The 18,312-nt window shown below is 40.8% G+C and overlaps 2 protein-coding genes across 5 annotated transcripts in view; one reads left to right on the top strand and one right to left on the bottom strand.

Moving 5' to 3' along the window:
- FBXL5 (F-box and leucine rich repeat protein 5) overlaps positions 1–2,341 on the top strand; it is a 35,516-nt gene extending 33,175 nt beyond the window's left edge. For both annotated transcript variants that reach the window (XM_044418358.1, XM_044418356.1), the window contains exon 11: positions 1,537–2,341. In XM_044418358.1, coding sequence (XP_044274293.1) covers positions 1,537–1,613 — 77 coding nt within the window. In that variant the 3' untranslated portion in view covers positions 1,614–2,341. The remainder of the gene's footprint in view (positions 1–1,536) is intronic.
- Positions 2,342–6,112: 3,771 nt separating this feature from the next.
- The window catches only part of CC2D2A (coiled-coil and C2 domain containing 2A), an 87,322-nt gene continuing 75,122 nt past the window's right edge, over positions 6,113–18,312 (bottom strand). For all 3 annotated transcript variants that reach the window (XM_044418350.1, XM_044418351.1, XM_044418352.1), the window contains 6 exons: positions 16,669–16,782; positions 15,858–15,992; positions 14,455–14,577; positions 12,642–12,700; positions 11,345–11,522; positions 6,113–7,900 (listed from right to left, as the gene is read on the bottom strand). In XM_044418350.1, the coding sequence (XP_044274285.1) occupies positions 7,712–7,900; positions 11,345–11,522; positions 12,642–12,700; positions 14,455–14,577; positions 15,858–15,992; positions 16,669–16,782 (798 nt within the window). In that variant the 3' untranslated portion in view covers positions 6,113–7,711. The remainder of the gene's footprint in view (positions 7,901–11,344; positions 11,523–12,641; positions 12,701–14,454; positions 14,578–15,857; positions 15,993–16,668; positions 16,783–18,312) is intronic.

Genomic DNA, 18,312 nt, shown 5'->3' with positions numbered 1-18,312 from the left:
TACCTTTTAATTGGATTTTAACCTGTTTTTGTGTGGAAAATAATTTTAGTTCTATTTAGCATTATTATTTCACTGCATGTCTACCCTGGCCCTTTTCCTTTTCTGAAGAACCCAAGGTGACTCATGTAACTCTATCTTATCCTTACAACAGCAGCCCTGCAATTAAGTTAGGCTGGGAGTGACAGATCGAAAGTCACCCAGTGAGCTTCATGGCTGAGTGGGAACCAGAACCTGGATCTTCCAAGTCCCCAGTTCTACATTAGTTTTAATCATCAAGCAGTGTTTTATAGCTGTCTAGTTCTACTATGCTGCAGACCTGCAAAGTGTGCTCACATGATTAATGACTAATAGAAGATTAATAGCTAAACTCCTGTGCCAGTGTTTCCAGAATTGTTTTAAATAATGCTGACTTGCAAGTGGCATATTTAGTACTAAAACGCATGGTTCACTTTTCTGCAACAGGTTATATTACTATATATACACTTTCTGTACAGTTTCAAGAATATACAAAATATGAATATTGCATCACTAGTCTGAGCAGTTACATGATGCTACTTCATTTTGATGGATAACATGGCTGACATAATCTGGGACATCTATTTTTGGTGCTATTTCAGTTAATAAATGCAGTTGTTTAACTTAATTATTTTTGATATTTATAAATGAAGGTAAGTGGCCTTGGTAGAACTGAGACCCATTTTTCTCCATTGATTACTTAATTTTAAAGGAAGTTCTATAACTGCTTTATTACTAACCAGGGCATACACATTTAGGAAAGTTTGACTAACAGTGAAAAAGAAGCTAATTGTATATACAAAAAGTTGGTAAATTGAAGCACCATTGTACTCTCCTGCTGCTCCTAAACTTGATTTTAAAGAGAGCAAGCTAATTTGACTCTTTCTGTACCCCATACTTGTTAGTTTTGCTTTTTGTGCCTGCATGGGAGTGTATGTAGTGCTTACCTTTTAATTGTTTTATTTACCTGTTTTTATTAAGTTTAGTTCCATTTAGCTTTCATTACTACGTTGCATTTATAGCCTGCCCTTTTGTGAGGATCCCAAGGTGGTTTAGGTGGTGGTTTATAGCTCCATTTTATCTTCACAACAGCTCTGCAATGTAGGTTATGTGAGAGTGCCTGGCCAAAGTCACTCAGTGAGCTTCACAGCCGAGTGGAACTAGAACCTGGATCTCCCAAGGCCCCAGTTCTACATTATCTTCCATTATTAAGCCACAGGGGTTGCTAAACCTCCTGCAGCCATGCCACCCAGCAAACATGTTGCTTGATTGGCTGCTACAACTGCATGCAGGATGAAGTCTGTTGTACAAAGAAGGCTCTCTGTGTGTTTGGTGTTAACATAATTTGTTCTATGTTAATTAGACCCTGATTTTATTGCAAATATAGCTTGAAATTCTTAATGAAAATGACTTCTGTATTCCTAAATGCAAACAAGCAAAAAACTAGAAAATGAATGTGTGTTGCCCAAGAAGAAAGCAATCCGTTTTTCCTCCTTTCACATTTGTTCTGTCTTTATACAGGTCCTCACGCCGAAACCGCCAGTGGATGCCAGAACTTGCAGTGTGGTTTCCGAGCCTGCTGCCGCTCTGGTGAATGAGCTGACTTCTTCCCTTATCAGTCTACTTCATTTAGCTCAGCAGGCTTCCTCTCATGCACTTTACTTACAGTCCGTATCTTGTGTTAACAGTTCCCTTTTGGAGTGCAATTTGTAGGTCTTTGCTCCATTAATCAGTCTCTTATAAGAAAACTGGGTAGTGTCATACCATTTTCAGTGTTTCACTCTAATTTGGAAGGTGAAGGGTTTTTTTGTGCTGTGAAAAGCTTATCAAATTGTTTTTGACACTTCTTCCCTAATGTTTGGCACTTGATTTGATCTGATTTTGTTTTGTGCTAAACCCTAATATTTCTTTAAGCTCATGCTTAAATATAAACTTTACAGTGAATGTGAAATACAGCTGGTTAACAATATATTGTTCAGTAGTGATTTCTCCCATAACTTTCTGATTCCAGAGTTGTCTTATTACAAAATTAGGGAGATACCTTCTGACTTTTAGCACCAATTTTACATTTTTAATTTTGAAGACGAGTAAATGAAACATTCCCATCAGCATCCATTTTTTTAGTCTGATATGTTAACACAGTAGGCCAATGACTGTTTGTGTGGCAAAGTATTTGCTTAACTGTAGTTGCATAGCAACCACAATCCCATGTATCTTCTATAGACCCACTAAAGATGCTGAATTCTGAAAGGGATTTTCCAAGAAGTGATTTCTCTGCCATAAGAGCAACTGTAATAAACAAACAAATAAATGCAGCTTTAAGGAACTTGCTTGTGGGAATCTGTTCATTTGATTGAGCGGAAAGTGCAATTACATTAGCAAATAGCAATATTACTCTAGGAACTTGATAGTTAAAAATGTTTGGACATTGTTTTCATTATTGCTGTTGTGCCTAATTGCGTCCTACATCATGCAGTTTCAGAACTGTAGCTAGACTAAAGCGAAAAGAGAGTTTCCAAATGACTGCCCCCCCCCCCCCCCCCCATAAAATGGTAGGAAGATTATATTAGTCACATTGTTTGGAAGAAACAAGCATTTTGCTTGAAGGTATGCAAAACATTGCAATGTCTGGTGCTCCATATCTTTGCAGTACTGTTTCAATTATGCTCAAGCCTCCCATACAACAGACTTAATTTTCATTCCATAGCATGGTAGATAACCAGCACACCCCTCTCCAGAGGAAGAAATGCCAACAGCACTTGCATGATTAAACATGCATGAAATATTTTCACCTCTTTTGTCGAGTAGTTCATAAATTTTAACGTGATATTACACCAGTCGTTTCCATGACAATTAGATGAAATATTGTCTGTTTATTTTCTGCCTCTTTATTTTTACCCAGCATGGTAAACATTCATTGGAACATTAAAAATACAAATAAATCACAGAATAAAAACAGTACTTCACTCAGTGCCCCAGCTTACATATTGCAGGAGTAGTTGAACAGGCATGACTGAAATGGTAGAAAGAGCAGAGAGAAAGCGCTAAAGTGGCTTGCTTTAGCAGGAAAGTCCATTACCTGGGGGCAGCCACTGGGAAGACCTTATGTAGTCACTGAAGGCACCTTTCAAGGTGACAGTATTACAAAGGGCATTTCCACAAATATCTTAAAACTTGGGCAGAGTTGACTGAGAGATGATGATCTTTTCAGGCAGCTGTGTAGAGCTTTAAAGGTCAGCTTTAAAGCCAGCACTTCTGACTTGTACCTAGAAATGTTAAGCAATATACTGAAAGATTGTATTAGTTATAATACAACAGAAGCTAATCTGTTTACACTTCTGCAGCTATATCAGAATGGCTAGAGAAAGCAGCAGCACATAGGTTTCAGAATTCTAGAAGGAAATTCAGCAGATGTTCCTTGCTATGAAAGGGGTGGTAAGGGCTGGTTTAAACATTCTATGGTTGGGCATTTAACTAGTTAAGCACTGCTTTAAAATAACTGACCACATAATTTCAATAGAACAACAAAAGGTAGTTTAATCATCAGATTATAAAAATAGGTGAAATTGTAAAACAGAGTTTAGTTCCTTTAAAAAGCCAGTGACTGGTTTCTATACTGAAAATTCATTAGACAAGTTCTTGGACTTTTATCTGGCATTGGTTGCTTGTGCTTGTGTTGCAAGATGCTTTTGATGGTATCAGGTGGCCAGTAGGAAAAGCGCTATTGTGCTATTCAGTTGGTACCTCACTGCTGCAGGTCCAATCAACACCGTAATCATTAGACTGTAAGCTGCTTCTATTATACAGTACCTGCTGTGTAATAAAGCTGACAGTTCCATTTACTAGTGGACTAATCCTAATATATAGAAAGATAGAAACAGCAAGTCAGAAGGGGCCTCCCAGGCGGTCTAGTCTGACCCCTCCCCAGCTCCAGCTGGATCCACTTATGACATGCCTACCATGCCTGTCCAGCTTATCCTTAAACACCCTCACCGATGAGGCTTCAACCACCTCCAAAGGAAGCCCATTCCATACCCTGGGGGGGGGGGTCTCATATGTCAGGAAGTACTTCCTGGCATCCAAACTAAACCTTGGTTCCCTGAGCTTTGCTCCATTGGAACACGTCCTGCCCTCCTCTGCAGGGGAAAACAGGTCTCTACCCACCTATGTGTGTCATCCCCTCATGAAGTCTCATCCAGGCTGAAAAGACTTGAGTTCCCTTAGTCTTGCCTCATACAGCTTTCCCTGCAATCCAGCCATCATCCTAGTGCAGTGGTCGGCAACCTTTAACACTCAAAGAGCCATTTGGACCCGTTTCCCACATAAAACACCGGGAGCCGCAAAACCCTTTTGACATCTAAAATGAAGATAACACTGCATATATTATTTTACCTTAATGCTATGTATATCTTCATCATGATTTAGCTGCAGCTCTTGTTCAGTCACTAAAAAATGTTATTTTTAATCTTACATTATAAACCACGGAGATATAGGTGTGTTTAGTGACTGATTAGCAGGTAAACAGTCAAGTGCTGTGAATTGTGACAGGTCCCAAGCACAGCTTTTAACATTCAGATGAAAGAGAGTACATTGGGACAAAGAGAATCTTTTCAGCAGCATTTCGTGTAACATGAGAGCCTGCAGGAAGCTTGTTTAGCAGAGAAATGTAGCAATTTACTTAACTAGCTGATTCACTTAACTAGCTAGTGCTGTGTTCCTGAATGGAGCTCCGAGCAGATCAGCAGCTGTGCCGGTGTGTGTTTTGAGCGACGGAGCCGCAGCAGAGGGGTTTAAGAGCCATGTGCTGCTCCGGAGCTGTGGGTTGCCAACCCCTGTCCTAGTGGCTCTACGCTGCATCGATTCAAACCTAGCTAAATTCTTCCTGTAACATGGAGCTCAGAACTGAACACAATACTCAGTTGCGGGCGCACCACATTCTTACAGAGTGGTAGTAATACTTCTCCAATAAGCCATGCTTCTGGCTATGCAACCAAGGGTGACGTTCGCCCTCTTGACCACTGTGTCACACTGCTGACTCATTTAGCCTGCAGCTGACCAAGTACCCCAAGATTCCTTTCACAAGTGCTGCTCTTCAGCCACTCATCCCCTAACCTGTATTTATGGCACTCATTCCTACACCCCAAGTGCAAGATCTTGCACTTATCCACTTTGAATGTCATCATGTTGTCCCCTGCCTTCTGGATCTGGAGTACTTGCTCCTCATTTGTGGCCATCACCCCCATTTTGCAGGCTGGTCACACCCCCTTCTAGGTCATTGATGAAAAAATTGAACAGGAATAGTCCCAGGACAGAGCCCCAGGGGACCCTGCTCATCACTGGTCGCCTTCCCAATGATTCCCCCACTAATAGCTTCTGCTTTTGGTCCATCAACCATGCCGTAATCCATCAGACATTGGTCTATCCAAAAACTACTCAATTTCTCAACCAGGATATCACGCAGCACTTTGTCAAAGGCCTTGCTGGAACCCAGGTAAACCACATCCACTGAATTTCCTCCATCTAGCCACCTAGAAACCTTGTCATAGAATTCCACAAGGTTTGTCTGGCAGGACCTGTTTTTACAGAAGCCATGTTGCGTGGCTGTCAACCTCCGTTCCTTATGTAGGGTTACTAGGTCTCTCGCTATTATAAGCCTTTCCACTGTCTTTCTTAGAATGGATGCAAGGCTATCCAGTCTGTAATTCCTCATGTCCCCTCTACTGCCCTTTCTGAAAATTGGGACCACTGACGCCACCCTCCAATCCTTTGGAACTTCACCCATTCTCCATGAGGCCTCAAAAATGGAGGCCAACGAGTGCGAGAGTACTCCCCACCAACTTCCGAAGTACCCTTGAGTGTAACCCATCAGGGCCCAGTGCCTTTGTAATGTCCAGTGCCCTGAGGAGCTTGACTTCTAGGGGGTGACTCTAATCTGAGCCCCAAGCAGTAAGTCAGAGATGGGCAGGCAGTCTTGCTGGGTTTTTTAAAAATAAGAACTCAAGGATCCACACAGCTAAGATGCAAAACACGTACACTTAAAATTTGTTTCAGGTGCCAAAAGTGAACTGAGGTCAGTTCACAAAAAAATAATTCCTAGTTACCTGAAGATCTTTTTATTTCATCAGCCTACTATAGGTACAAAATAATGACAGTTTGCTTACCTGTAGCTATAGTTTGAGCTGCCATCTGGGCATTCACACATACGGTCTCTAACGATGCAGAGCCTTTGTTGGGAAGCTTGTATAGGCTTGGCAGGAATCTTTCCCCCATGTACTAATATGTCTTATCCTGTGGGTTCTGAAAACTTGAAACTGCTCTATGACCATATGATACAAGGAAGCACAGCATTGTTACCAATGCAGAATGGGAATAATGGACACTCAGACCTGGATGAAAGGTGGGTTGCATGAATGGACAGATGCCCACTCAAAGAACTACGAGTACAACTACAGGTAAGCAACCTGCCTTTCTTCTTCATGGTCTCTGTGCATCACACTTATGGGCAAATAGCAAGTGAAGTAACTTACTGGAGGGAGAATTGGTGTTGTTACTGTTGAATGGATGGCGTTTGGCCAGAGGAGCAGTCTGTTTGAACCCAAATGCTGAAGTGATGATGCCTGAAGTTGTTGGTTCTGACCAAGTTGTAACTTGGCAAATATCTGCCAACATGATTCCTCTGCTGAACACCCTTGACATAGCTATTTCCCTCAACACTCTGAAGTCAGAGCTGGTGGAGTCTTTGCTGGGAAGGGACATGGTGCTGCTCTGGACCTCCGGAATATGATTCTATAAGGCAGTGACAGTGCCTGAAAAATATTGTCTGAAAGTGTCCTCGAGTGTGAGGCAGTGGGTGGATAATAGCACTGAGCAGCAGCGTATATGAAATGGACTTGGGTGCTGATGTCTTTCTGGACAATTTAAGCCAGGGAGATATCAGAGCACTTCCTGGAGTTGGTATGGTCCACAGATGGAGCCTATTCAGGTATGGAAACTTCATTTCTTGTTGCTGGCTGTGAGAGATATGGTGCATTGCATGAGACATGGTTTTTGAGGCTTGACTGCTTCGAATGCTTTCTTCCACAAAAGAGCCTTTGGTCTGTCCAACCAATTTCATTGTACTTGTTTCATAAATGCCTGGCAAGCACAGATATCAACAACACAGACTTCTAAGCAGAAGAGGCTCAGAAAGTGGCACAGAGAGCTTTTGCTATTGGTGGTATAGAAATAAATAATAACAATAATAGTCAATCTTCTGTGCACCCATGATATACTATAGCAGGAGAACTGGGGGAATCCAGCATTGTACTTCATAAACAGGTCAAGAATTGTTTTTTTGCAGTCTAGTTCTGACTTGGACTTGTTATTGCACTGTTTAAGCATGGGATCAAACTAGTGTTTTATAGTGGAACATGCTTCAGTATTTTCCTAATTGTGAAATTTCTGCAATATTGTGACTGCAAGGGTAGTTGATTTCCAACTTGCACAAACTTGCCAATCCCGATTTGGATAGGCCAATATGGCCATCAGGATTTAAATACTTTAGAAATGTGTTAATGTAAAATGGTTAAGAATATCTGCTCCTTAAGTATTAAAATAGAGAAACTTAAGATACACTACCAAATTCAGATTCTAAAAGAAGTAGTGCAAGTCTTTGGTATAGCTGATCAAAACAGGATCGGGTGAAAGTAAGAATGCTTTATCTATTACGAACTAGGGAAGCAATATAAATCCACACCGAAAGGATGTTTTTGGGGTAAGCATGAACATACACAGCTAATGCAAATTCTATATTTGGAATATCAATGCTATGAACTCCAGTACTGTATACAGCCTCTACTAAAGGTGTAACTTCTGAAAATGGCATGTTGATAGGAAATCCTGATACCTACAAGGAAGGAAAAATACATCAGAATTAGTTGGTTGTCAAGATACTCCATTCTATCATGACCAAAAACCTCCCATCCAGGATGGAGTTGTAATTAATAACATGCTAGTTGTTATTTATTACAGGAGTGAATTACAGGAGCTGTAGGAGTAAAGCATAGAATATATAACTTGATAACTTGAACCAAACCAGAACCTATCTCGTTCATCTATACTTGAAAAAGCAAAGGTTGTAACTCACGCCTGTAGACAGAATGTGTTGGAGTCAGGAATTATATCATTTTTACAAATGGCAGTTAAGAGTCACTAGTGGCTCTTTTAAAATGGCAGTTTGTCTTTTCTTCAGACCTGAACTTAAAAAAATGCTTCAGAATAAAGTCAAATAATAGATGGGTTGTTGATTTAGAAAGTGATATCACCATCTTTACACTTAGTCAACCACTGAGAGGAATAGTTGATAGAACTGTATGTAGATCCTGCAGTATTTAGGTGCATTTCCATAAGGAAATGTCCATTTGTGTATTTTTCTGGCTCACGGGATTGTGATGTTACTATATGAGATGCCAAAAGTTCCTAAAACATTATGAAGGTAAGAAGGTGAATTTGAATTGCAGTATAGCATTTTTGGCAGCATTCCTATCATACTCCCCAAAAACAACTTCAGAAAGCTGTTATGAAAAGATCTTCATAGCAGGCTCAGGGAACACCATTTTAAGTAGGTCACTTGTTGCTTTCTCTAAAAAAAAAATGATATAAATTGGGGTGTGGGGGTGATGTGTGTAAAGCTAAATTTAGAATATTGGTGGTTATACTTAAAACAGTGCACTTGCTGGTGATGTGCTACATCATTATCAGAGTTGGAATGCCTGCACACACCAATTGCTGAGGAGCTTGAGCAGGTGGAACTCTGGACCTATCCTGCTCAAGGGATGCTGTGGGCAGCTGGTTTGCCACCATGTGAATAGAATTCTGGACTAGATGGACCATTGGTCTGATCATGCATGGCTTTACTTGTCTTCTGAATATGAAAGCTAATGAATTAACAGCAGTTTAGGCTAGGAGGAAGGACTAAAGAGGGACGGGGTTTGTAAAAGTCATCTTTAGAAAAAAAAAACTAAATGGATACAGGATATCAGTCTTTTTCTATCTCAGTACTGGAATTTCAGTTATGACAAGGAGTTAAGGAGTGACACAAAAACTATAGCTAACTTACCATTACTGGCTTGTGAAAGTGTAAGACAGGTACACCATCTTTTCAAGCCCCAAATCTGGGGCTAGATGCTAGCATAGGAACATGCAACTCAAATGGCATGAGTGGGCTTCTCCACCTATCTTCCCACAGCTGGCTCTCCATCTCCCTGAAAAGGCCAGCTGTGGGAAGGCAGGTGGAGAAGTCTGTTGGGCAACCTGCTGAATGGATAAGATATGATGGGGAAAGAGGAATCCCCCACAAACTGCACAGTGATAACTTCCATGAAAAGAGCCCCCTACTCCTGGAAGACAGTTTCTGGATCCAGTCCCTGGTGTTTGGTGGGACAACCTGAGAGGGCTTTGTGGTCACTGGTGGAAGAGGAAGATTCCCCCACTATGATTCAAGTTGGGATCAGTGTTACAGAGGTACTTGTACCTCACAGCCACAGAGGGAGCTGTGAAGAGATGCATGAAGTCCATGAACTATGCACCACTGTCACAGAGTGTGGTGATAGTCATTAGCTTAGGGGGCTTTAAAAAGGAAGACTTTTGTGATCTATTCATATTAACTGTGACAATTAACCAATTTAGGAACCAGTAGTGCTCTCAAGACCAAGGGAAATAAGGACATGGTATTATATTCATGCCCTGCTTGTAAGCTGTGTCTGGAAACAGTGCTCTTTCTCGTGATATCTAGCAGGAATATTCTGTTCTCATTTTCACTTTTAGTTAGGTAAAGTTTAGTAAAAGCAGCTGGGAAGGAATGTATTTGTGTCTGGCCCAAGTATCCATGATGTTTGGAGGAGTAGCTCAAATCATAATTTGAACTAGACAAACATTTGGTAGAATAATGTCAGTCCCTCACTGCTGGTTCATCTAGAATATAAATTTTTAAGAATGTCAAAATTCAACCAGAGTTAAGTTAGCTCCTTTGTCTTCTCACAAGTGCAGTTTAGTGGACTCAGGAACTTGCAGCTCCAGAACCCCTCTCCTCCACTGAGTCATGCATTTTCTTTTGTGTGCCTTTCTGGAAAAGGCCCCCATCACCTTCAGAAGAACTCCCTGGACTTGAACCACATTTGGACTCAGTTGCCAGTTTCTGTACATAGAAGTTCAGATCCTAAGGCAGCAAGAAAATCTTACTCTTCAGGTTCAGTGAGAGAAGTCTCTGAACTGGTTCCAGCTTAGGCTTGGGTGTACTCTTTTACCAAAGGCAAGAACTACTTGCTACCCTCAAAATAACCATTTTGGCAACACAGCCCAATTCTCAGATTGGAAAGCCACAGTGCATTCCTTGGAGCCTTGCTTTCTCAACTCATTACCATGTTATTAGCTAAACATTGCACTTATAGCTCTGCTAACCCTTCTGCAAGTGCTAGCAGAACACAGAACCACTACCATAACATGTTCCCACAAGTACATGGCACACAACCCAAATTCTTCAAAATTCACCACTTGTACTGGTCCTTTTGTTTTTATTAAGCGCATAGACCTTTTCACTTTTGCATCCAATTCTTCTCTTACTATTTAACTCACTTTCCAATACTGGCTTTCCCCCATAATGTTCTGACAATTGTCAACCTCATTTTATCATCGGTGTGATGCCTTTCAACACAGTTATTCTGTTCTCTCTTAAACCCATTCTTAGAGCAAAACGTCTGTTCTCACAACTTTTCCCCATCTTTCCCATTTTAATATTTCTAACAAAGCTTCTCATAGTGCCATCCCAGAACTTCTTGCATTGCTGAAGTTCATCTCTGGAAGGTACACACTAGTAGTAATCTGAGGAATCGTTGTAGACGGGGAGTACTAGTTCTAAAAAACGTCAGAGCAATGACATTTCTCACTCAAGCATTCCCTTGCAGGAAGACACCCAGGAGAATCAAGGTACAGAACAGAATGTACCAACGAGACCAGCATAAATTTTGACTTTTCCCTTCTCCTAAAGAAATGACTAAATTTCCAAATATATGTTGTCATCAGGCATACAAAACCCAGCTCCAGCCCAGCAAAGGTAATGTTCTAGCCTTTTTCAGTATGACTCACAAGGAAGCCAGCAAAAAGGCTTTCATTCCATTACAAGCTAGAACAGAGGTTCCATTATGTTAGTGGATGAAATGGCTCATAAGCCTAACACAAACGATGCACTGTGCTGAGCTGAAAGATGCCATTGTGGAATGATGTGTGAGAACTACTTTTGAACGGTGTCTATAATTTTACTGTTAATTTAATGTTGTAACATTTGACACAGTACCCTATAATCTCCCAGTTGCTTCTGTAATTCTGCCTGATGGTCATCATCCATATCTTTGCCCTGATTCTTCTCCAGCAAAGGCAAGAAGTGCCGAAGGGTTGAGGTACAGTATCTGTTCCAACGTGTCAAGTGTCTTGGCCGCCATTCCATAATCTTTTCTTTCAGTATCTTCTCAAGTCTAATATTTACAAAATAAAGTTTGAAATGCTGAAATTTTGTTGGTTTCACAAGATGGTGAACACCTGTAAGACATCTGGGTTGACTTCTGCTGTATTGATTACTGTCCATATTTGTATCAAGAAAAAAACCAGGACAACTTCAGGCTGAATTCCTTAACTACACCCAGTTTCAAAATATTCCTGTTCGGTAATTACTCTGCACGGAGGATTTACACTTGCTGAAGGATATTTACAGACTGGGGAAGGAGTGGGGTGTGTGATGCACTTAAAAGAAAAATGCCTACACCTAAAAAAGTAGGTATCAGGAAGGAAGCGGCTAGATTAGACTTTCTACATGTTAGTTTTCCCTTTGCAGGGAATGCTTTTTACAGAGCAATCATGAGGAACATCTAGCCCATGAATGAGGGCCCCTCAATCCAGCTTGCACAGCTGTTTACCATAGGAGCATCCCATCCCATTTTCAAACTATGCCTGCGGAAAGGCCCTTGTCTCCTGCTCATTTTCCCGATCAGGGAAGGTGAGTAAGGAGTGAATCTGGCTCTAGACTTGGCCTGCACCTCAAGGAGTTGCGCTTTGAGATGCTGTTTGACAAGGGGAAGGTGAGACAGCCAAAACTCATTCTAGGTGTGTATGTATATCTTGTATCTATATTTATCATATACATATAAATACATGCACACACAGAAGCATACTTGTTAGAGGCAGCATAGCCTACCCACTTAGGCTATAACCCACCAGTATGCTTGTCTGGAATAAATGTTGCCTTTGTGTCAAAACATCTTTCCTATCCCTGATTCAGAGGAACATTAAATCTTGTTAGACCACACAATAGCATGAAGTACCAATGCCGTTTGTGAAAACCAAAACCAGTATGTTAAAGAATCTCAGATATATAGCAGGTTGAACAAATACACTGCAGAATAAGCATATAATTGCCTAAGAAAGTAGTAAGATGCTAATTTTTCCAAATGTCTTTGGAAAGTCATGATTTCTTAGGAAACCAAGAAAAGCAATTAAGCAAAGTAATTCATTGCCAAAACTGTCTAACATCTGACAGCCAGCTGACTTCAGACAGATACAATAATTAATGCAGTTGCAAACACATTAGGCAAGATCACCTGCTCTGTAGATCTAGTGCAGCTGCCTTATCTGCGCGTTGGTAGAATATTTCTTCTGGCTGACAAAAGAAGCAACAAAGGATAATTTTGCATTTAAGAAATGTAAAATATGTAGCTTCTTAAAGATCAAAACATTCTACTAGTTAAAAATTCATTGTACTTCTACTATTTCAAGCTGCAGTGAACCAGATCTGTGATAGGTGGCTCAAGTGCCCAGCGTAATAACAATAGTTTTGATATGTATTCTCTTACCCTTACAAGGCTCTTGTTATTGATTTAATATATGAAGGGGGACCCAACCCCCCCCCCAAAAACCAAATTATCTTCTGGAGGGCAGGCCCCTTGCGGTACAGGCTTCTCCCACTGAGAGTGTTCTAGGAACCCATCTGCATCTGTGTACTAGGTTGTGTTGTTGCGAGAGGCTGCGTTCGGCTTAAGTGAGGATTTTTTTTGGAGACTCTTTCAACATGTTTGCCTATTTTGTGATGGCTGATTTACACAAACTATGTGCAGTGGTGAAATTTTGTTCAGCTGAGTGTTCAGCAGTTTTTGAAAAAAAGGAAGACTCTTATGCCCCACCCTCCCTGTTTACCCGAACATGCTCTGAGCAATGGTTGTTTTTTTGTTTTGTTTCCTCAGATGAAAAAAGTCCTCAAAGGGAAACATTTTTCTGATGGGCAAGAGGTGAAACAAAAAATGGCAGCAGCGCTAAAAGGCATCAAAATCGACAAGTTCAAAACCTGTTTTGAGCAGTGGAAAAAAATATCTTGATAGGTGTATTGCATCAAATGGAGAGTAGTGTGAAGGTGACTGAAGTTTCAACATGTAAAAATAAATGCATGTTTTTTTTATAAACAAATTCCTGCTTTTTTGCCCCCCCCCCTCCCATTAACACAAATGAAAATCTATCCAAACTGACTTGGGAACCAGTTTTCTATCCTGCTGCACAGTCCTCACTTCCTTAGTAGCAATGAATTCCACTGGCAACACTGCAGGGCTCAGTATCTTTTAGATAAGAGTGCTGAAAACTTAAGGTGACAGATAGACCAACAAAGCACATGTTCCTAGTGTAGGCAGCAAATTCTACATCAGAGCTCTGGAGAGCCCTTGCATTCTAAGTAGCCTTGCATTAGCCGAATGCTTTACCTTCTCAAGTGCTGATGGCTGTTACATTTCAAAAGATGGAGAAAATTTCCCTCCTGTCTAGAGAACATCTCTTATTCATTCCTGTTGATTAAACTAAGGCCTATCCTAGCCTATTGGTAGGCAACCGGCCTCATTTTAAAAATGGTCACTCACGATCTAGAATGATCAGTATTTATAAGGACTAGGCTGCATATTGGTGCTAAGTTTTCCTTAGGTTATCATGAAAAAAGAATCCTGCACCTCCCAATATAGCCTCATTACATTTCTGCAATATCATCTCAAAATGTACACCACAAACCTTTCCTCCTGGTGTCCACATCCTTTTGAATGAGACAGACATTTTGCCCTCTACTACTGCTCACTAATAAGTATACTGTAATAAGAAGTCTGCAATATTACTTCAAACATCACAAGATTCTTCCATGAGAAGCACAGATAATAGGTTTCTTGTTTGAGTGGCAGACACCTCACACATATCTTCAGTAAATCAAAGAATATAATCATTTTCTCTAAAATTAATCAACACCAATTCACATCATGTCAGTTTTTTCATGTATCTATCCCATATTCTCTCTTAAGAGGAATGACGTTGTCTCAAATATAAAGGAAAGGTTGCAAATATCATTTTCTGTGCTACAAGATCTCCAAATACAAAGTCCAATACTACCTGTACACTGGAGAGACCAGGAAATGGCAAACTTCTGGAAAAAAAGGGTTTCCATAATTTGGATTTGCTGACATCGAAGCTTATTCTTAGTGGGGACTCATATTGTTGAATATTGAACCAGACCTAAGAAAGAGTAGCTTTGTTCATTATTATATCTTTCAGTAACAAAACTAATTTTGCACTCTGTTGGCTTGGATATATAGAGCTCTTAAGGCTCATGTACTCTGAAGAATGTCATGCACCACCCTAATGGAATTTTGACACATTGTTAATAGCTGAACTGCATGGCATACCACATAGTGCTTTTGAACCTCTCACTTCAGATTGACATCTGGAAGTGACTGGGTGCGGGGAGCTCGTGGGGGGGGGGAGGATGGGGGAACAAGTCTAGGGCTGCCTGAATTTGCAGGACTAGTTCACACATAGGTGGGATTGTTGCTATAATTTTACAGCATGCATTTCCTATTTTCTTGTTGTGTAAAAAACTGGTATAGTACTTGAATGTTTCCACTTAAATAAATTAGTACTATTCTGATGTGGGCTGTGCAGAACCTTCTTCAAGCTAAATAGCTAGGCAGAAGGCTACGGTCATAAACCAAAATTACCAACCCTTCCCTCCTTGCCTGATAAACAGCTGAATGAGCAGCCGTTTCAGGAACAGGAAGGAGAACCTGGCACCCTCACGCTTCCAAGGGGTTTTTTCCCCATAAAAATGTTCAAAGGAGACACGTAGTGGAGAGCGTCACAGGCATCCTTAGAGGTTCCTGTGGACTCCTGTGAATACTGATACCTATACAACATGCTTCCTTTCATTTAACAAAGAAATGTTTATTGCATTCTGATAATTTGAGAACTAAATAAAGAAAAATAACAATGGCCTCATGATCTTACTACTGCAACTCCACAGCCATGTCCAACCATGAATGGAAAACAATAGCTGACTTTTAAGTCCAGTGGTTACTCACCAGAATATATATTTCCCCCCCTGCCAGAGCAGAGAAAATGTGTGCTTTTTTGGGTGGAGGGGCACTTTTAATATAGTGCTTGCCAGAGCCACAAGCAGGAAGGAGGGCTATAGCCATGTAAATGAGATGTCCTAAGATGGATTGGTTTGCTGGCTCTTGCAGGATTTCCATCAGGAGTGTGCCAAAGTAGGAGCACCCATGAAACAAAAAACTGAAAGGGGGCCAAATGTCCATGATGGAGAACATGCTTTACATGCAGAGGGCTGCTGGCTGGGCTGCTGGCATCTCCACTTAAATAATGGATCCCAGAAGACAGCCAACCCTATGAGTGTGGGGAGCCCCTGCTCACCACTGACACTCTTGGTCTACTGGATTGGTGGCCTGACTCAGCCTGTGCTCATTAGATAAGTGACAGATTCCGGGAGGTGAATTACTTACGTTGTCATGGGAAATTAAGCAGCTTACACTTTGCAGTGGACAGAAAGCATCATATTGTCTGTAAAAGCGGCCACAACTGGGATTCCAGATGACATACTGGTTTTGTTCCCAAGTAAGCACATATGCTGTCGGTCCCTGGGAATACATTTTTAAAAGTCTCTTATTGTGCAGAATATATTTAAATTTTAATGCAGATTTTACCCTGTGATCAGTGTAGGTTGTCTTGCATACTATATATGCTGCAGCTCATTTTTTCTGCAGTAATTTCAGTGAAGGTTATCAAGTACACAGCTTGCAGATTCCATCCATAATTCATATCATGTATAAATATTATTTTCTCATGAAACCCTAGCTAAGCCACTAAACTGAGGATGAAATTACAGTTTGGTTTAACTGGAAAGCCTGCATATTCCACTGTCAACAGAAACTGATGGACAAAAAAATACCATCTTAGGGAGGTCACATGTGATGTACTATATCCAGTGAAGTCCAAATATTAATCCAACTCAACTGCTTCCCAGGGAAGTCTTTATCATCATGGAGCTTGGCAAATGCCCTCATACAGCCTTGTAATCTATCCACATAGAACCATTCTACTTAGTCTGAAGCTCAAAACATGGACACTAATTCTATATTGTAGGCAATATAAAAACTGAAGTGCCTGTTGCATCTAGTCTCAGGTACAAACTTATTTTAAAACCTTTGCTTGTACGATAAAATGCAACCATTGTTTGTGACGCAGCACAAACTGTGAAGAAATTACATAGTCACAGACCTGTGGAAATTTGCTTAAGCTTAATAATTGTCTTACCTCAGGAATTGCATTTCCAATTAAAAGCCAGGCCTTCTTGCCAAGAGCAAGAAAATAATTACACAAGAGCACAGCATGTTCTTCCTCATCTCCAGCCAAAAGATCAAGGAATTGCTAATGAACAGTAAGCAAACAGGTTTTATTACTAGCCGTTTTAATATTCCTACTATATTTGAATTAAGCAGGATTGTTCTCTGTAAGGTACAGCTCTGTTTGTCTAGAAATGTTCTAATGCCCACTGAGATTGCAAGTCAAAGAAACTGAATGATGATTGAAACTGTCAAATCATCGACTCTCACTTGCAGGAGCTGCTGCACTATGGCTGCTAGCATGATTTCATTTTTCCTTTGGAGTGGTTCAGCTTATGCAGCACCAAGGCAGACTATGAATATTTTTAATAAGTAAAAAATTCCATGTTCAGCCATGGTACATGATTTATGTATGAAGAATATTTGTACCCTAGTGAAAAAGATGAATCACTCAAAAGGAAAGCAGAAAGGCATCTCTAACCCACGTTGTGGCTGGGTGCAGTCCTGGACTGGACCTTTGAGACTGCTTGCAGCTTCTGTGATTCTGGAAATTCCATGCTTTGCAGGAATGTAAAGCATGGCTGCATTCTCTGAGATGTCCAATCTCTCCAGGTGCAGTTCAGATATTAAATTTCATCATTCTGGTATAATTTGGGCTTTTGGCTCCAACTGTATGTCTTTGGGAGGGCTATTCATGAGCCACGAGTTTTTATCCTTACTGAACAGAGAGGGAGGCCCATCCCCTTAAGGGGAGATTGAACCATGACCCCTCCTCCCAATCCCCTGCAAAAGGTCCTGCTTTGCTCAGGGACATAGCTTGGTCTTAAAAAGACCCTGGGCATCTGTAAATACACATTTAGAATTGCTAGAATGTATTGAAATCTCACTAACATAAGCACAAACAATAAGAATGAACTGTAACGAGTGCCTCTGAGCAAATACAGAATGCTTTTCTCATACCACATGCTCCTACACACTTTATAGTAGCAGAATATAACCCACCGAGATTAAAACCTCAACATTCCTATTTTAAAGACAGAGCACTGACATCCTCAGTTACAAGTAAACAGTAACCAGATTACATACACTGTTCTTGGGTTTTTTTTGCAACTCTCCCCTAGCTCTTCCTTGTTATAAGCAAGCTCTCTTTGTTTCCTCTTCCCCATAACTCAGTATGTACCAACCCTTCCAGGACTCAGAAGTGTTTTACTGCCCCCAACACCAGGGCTACATTACAGGGGAAGCACTGCTGACCATGTCTTTCTTTGGAGCTGACTCTGCGCAAAAGGAAAAATGCTACTGATAAAGCATGCATAGGACGTGGCTGAAAGGGTAGCCAAATCTGTCAAGTGGAAGGAGGCAGGCAGCTCAGTAGTCCTCCAGTACAATGCTTGGTTCCTGAATGAACACTCAGAGGATCCGGATGCAAAAAATAACTACAGCCTACATTCACTTTCCTGGGCACAGTGAAACCTATACTGAGTAGACAGACACAGGACTGTGTGAGAGAGTAGTATTTATCTCCCCGCTCCTCCTGTTTTAATTCAAGCTTGTTCCATTTGTGGAAAACAGCAACTATCAAACATGATAGCCTGGAATTCCTTCCTCTGCATCC

The sequence above is a fragment of the Varanus komodoensis genome, unplaced genomic scaffold, assembly GCF_004798865.1.
Source record: "Varanus komodoensis strain SLA01 unplaced genomic scaffold, ASM479886v1 scaffold9, whole genome shotgun sequence".
NCBI classification, from domain to species: domain Eukaryota; kingdom Metazoa; phylum Chordata; class Lepidosauria; order Squamata; family Varanidae; genus Varanus; species Varanus komodoensis.
Note: the sequence above shows the minus strand (reverse complement) of the source record. Positions and strands in the feature narration are given on the sequence as shown.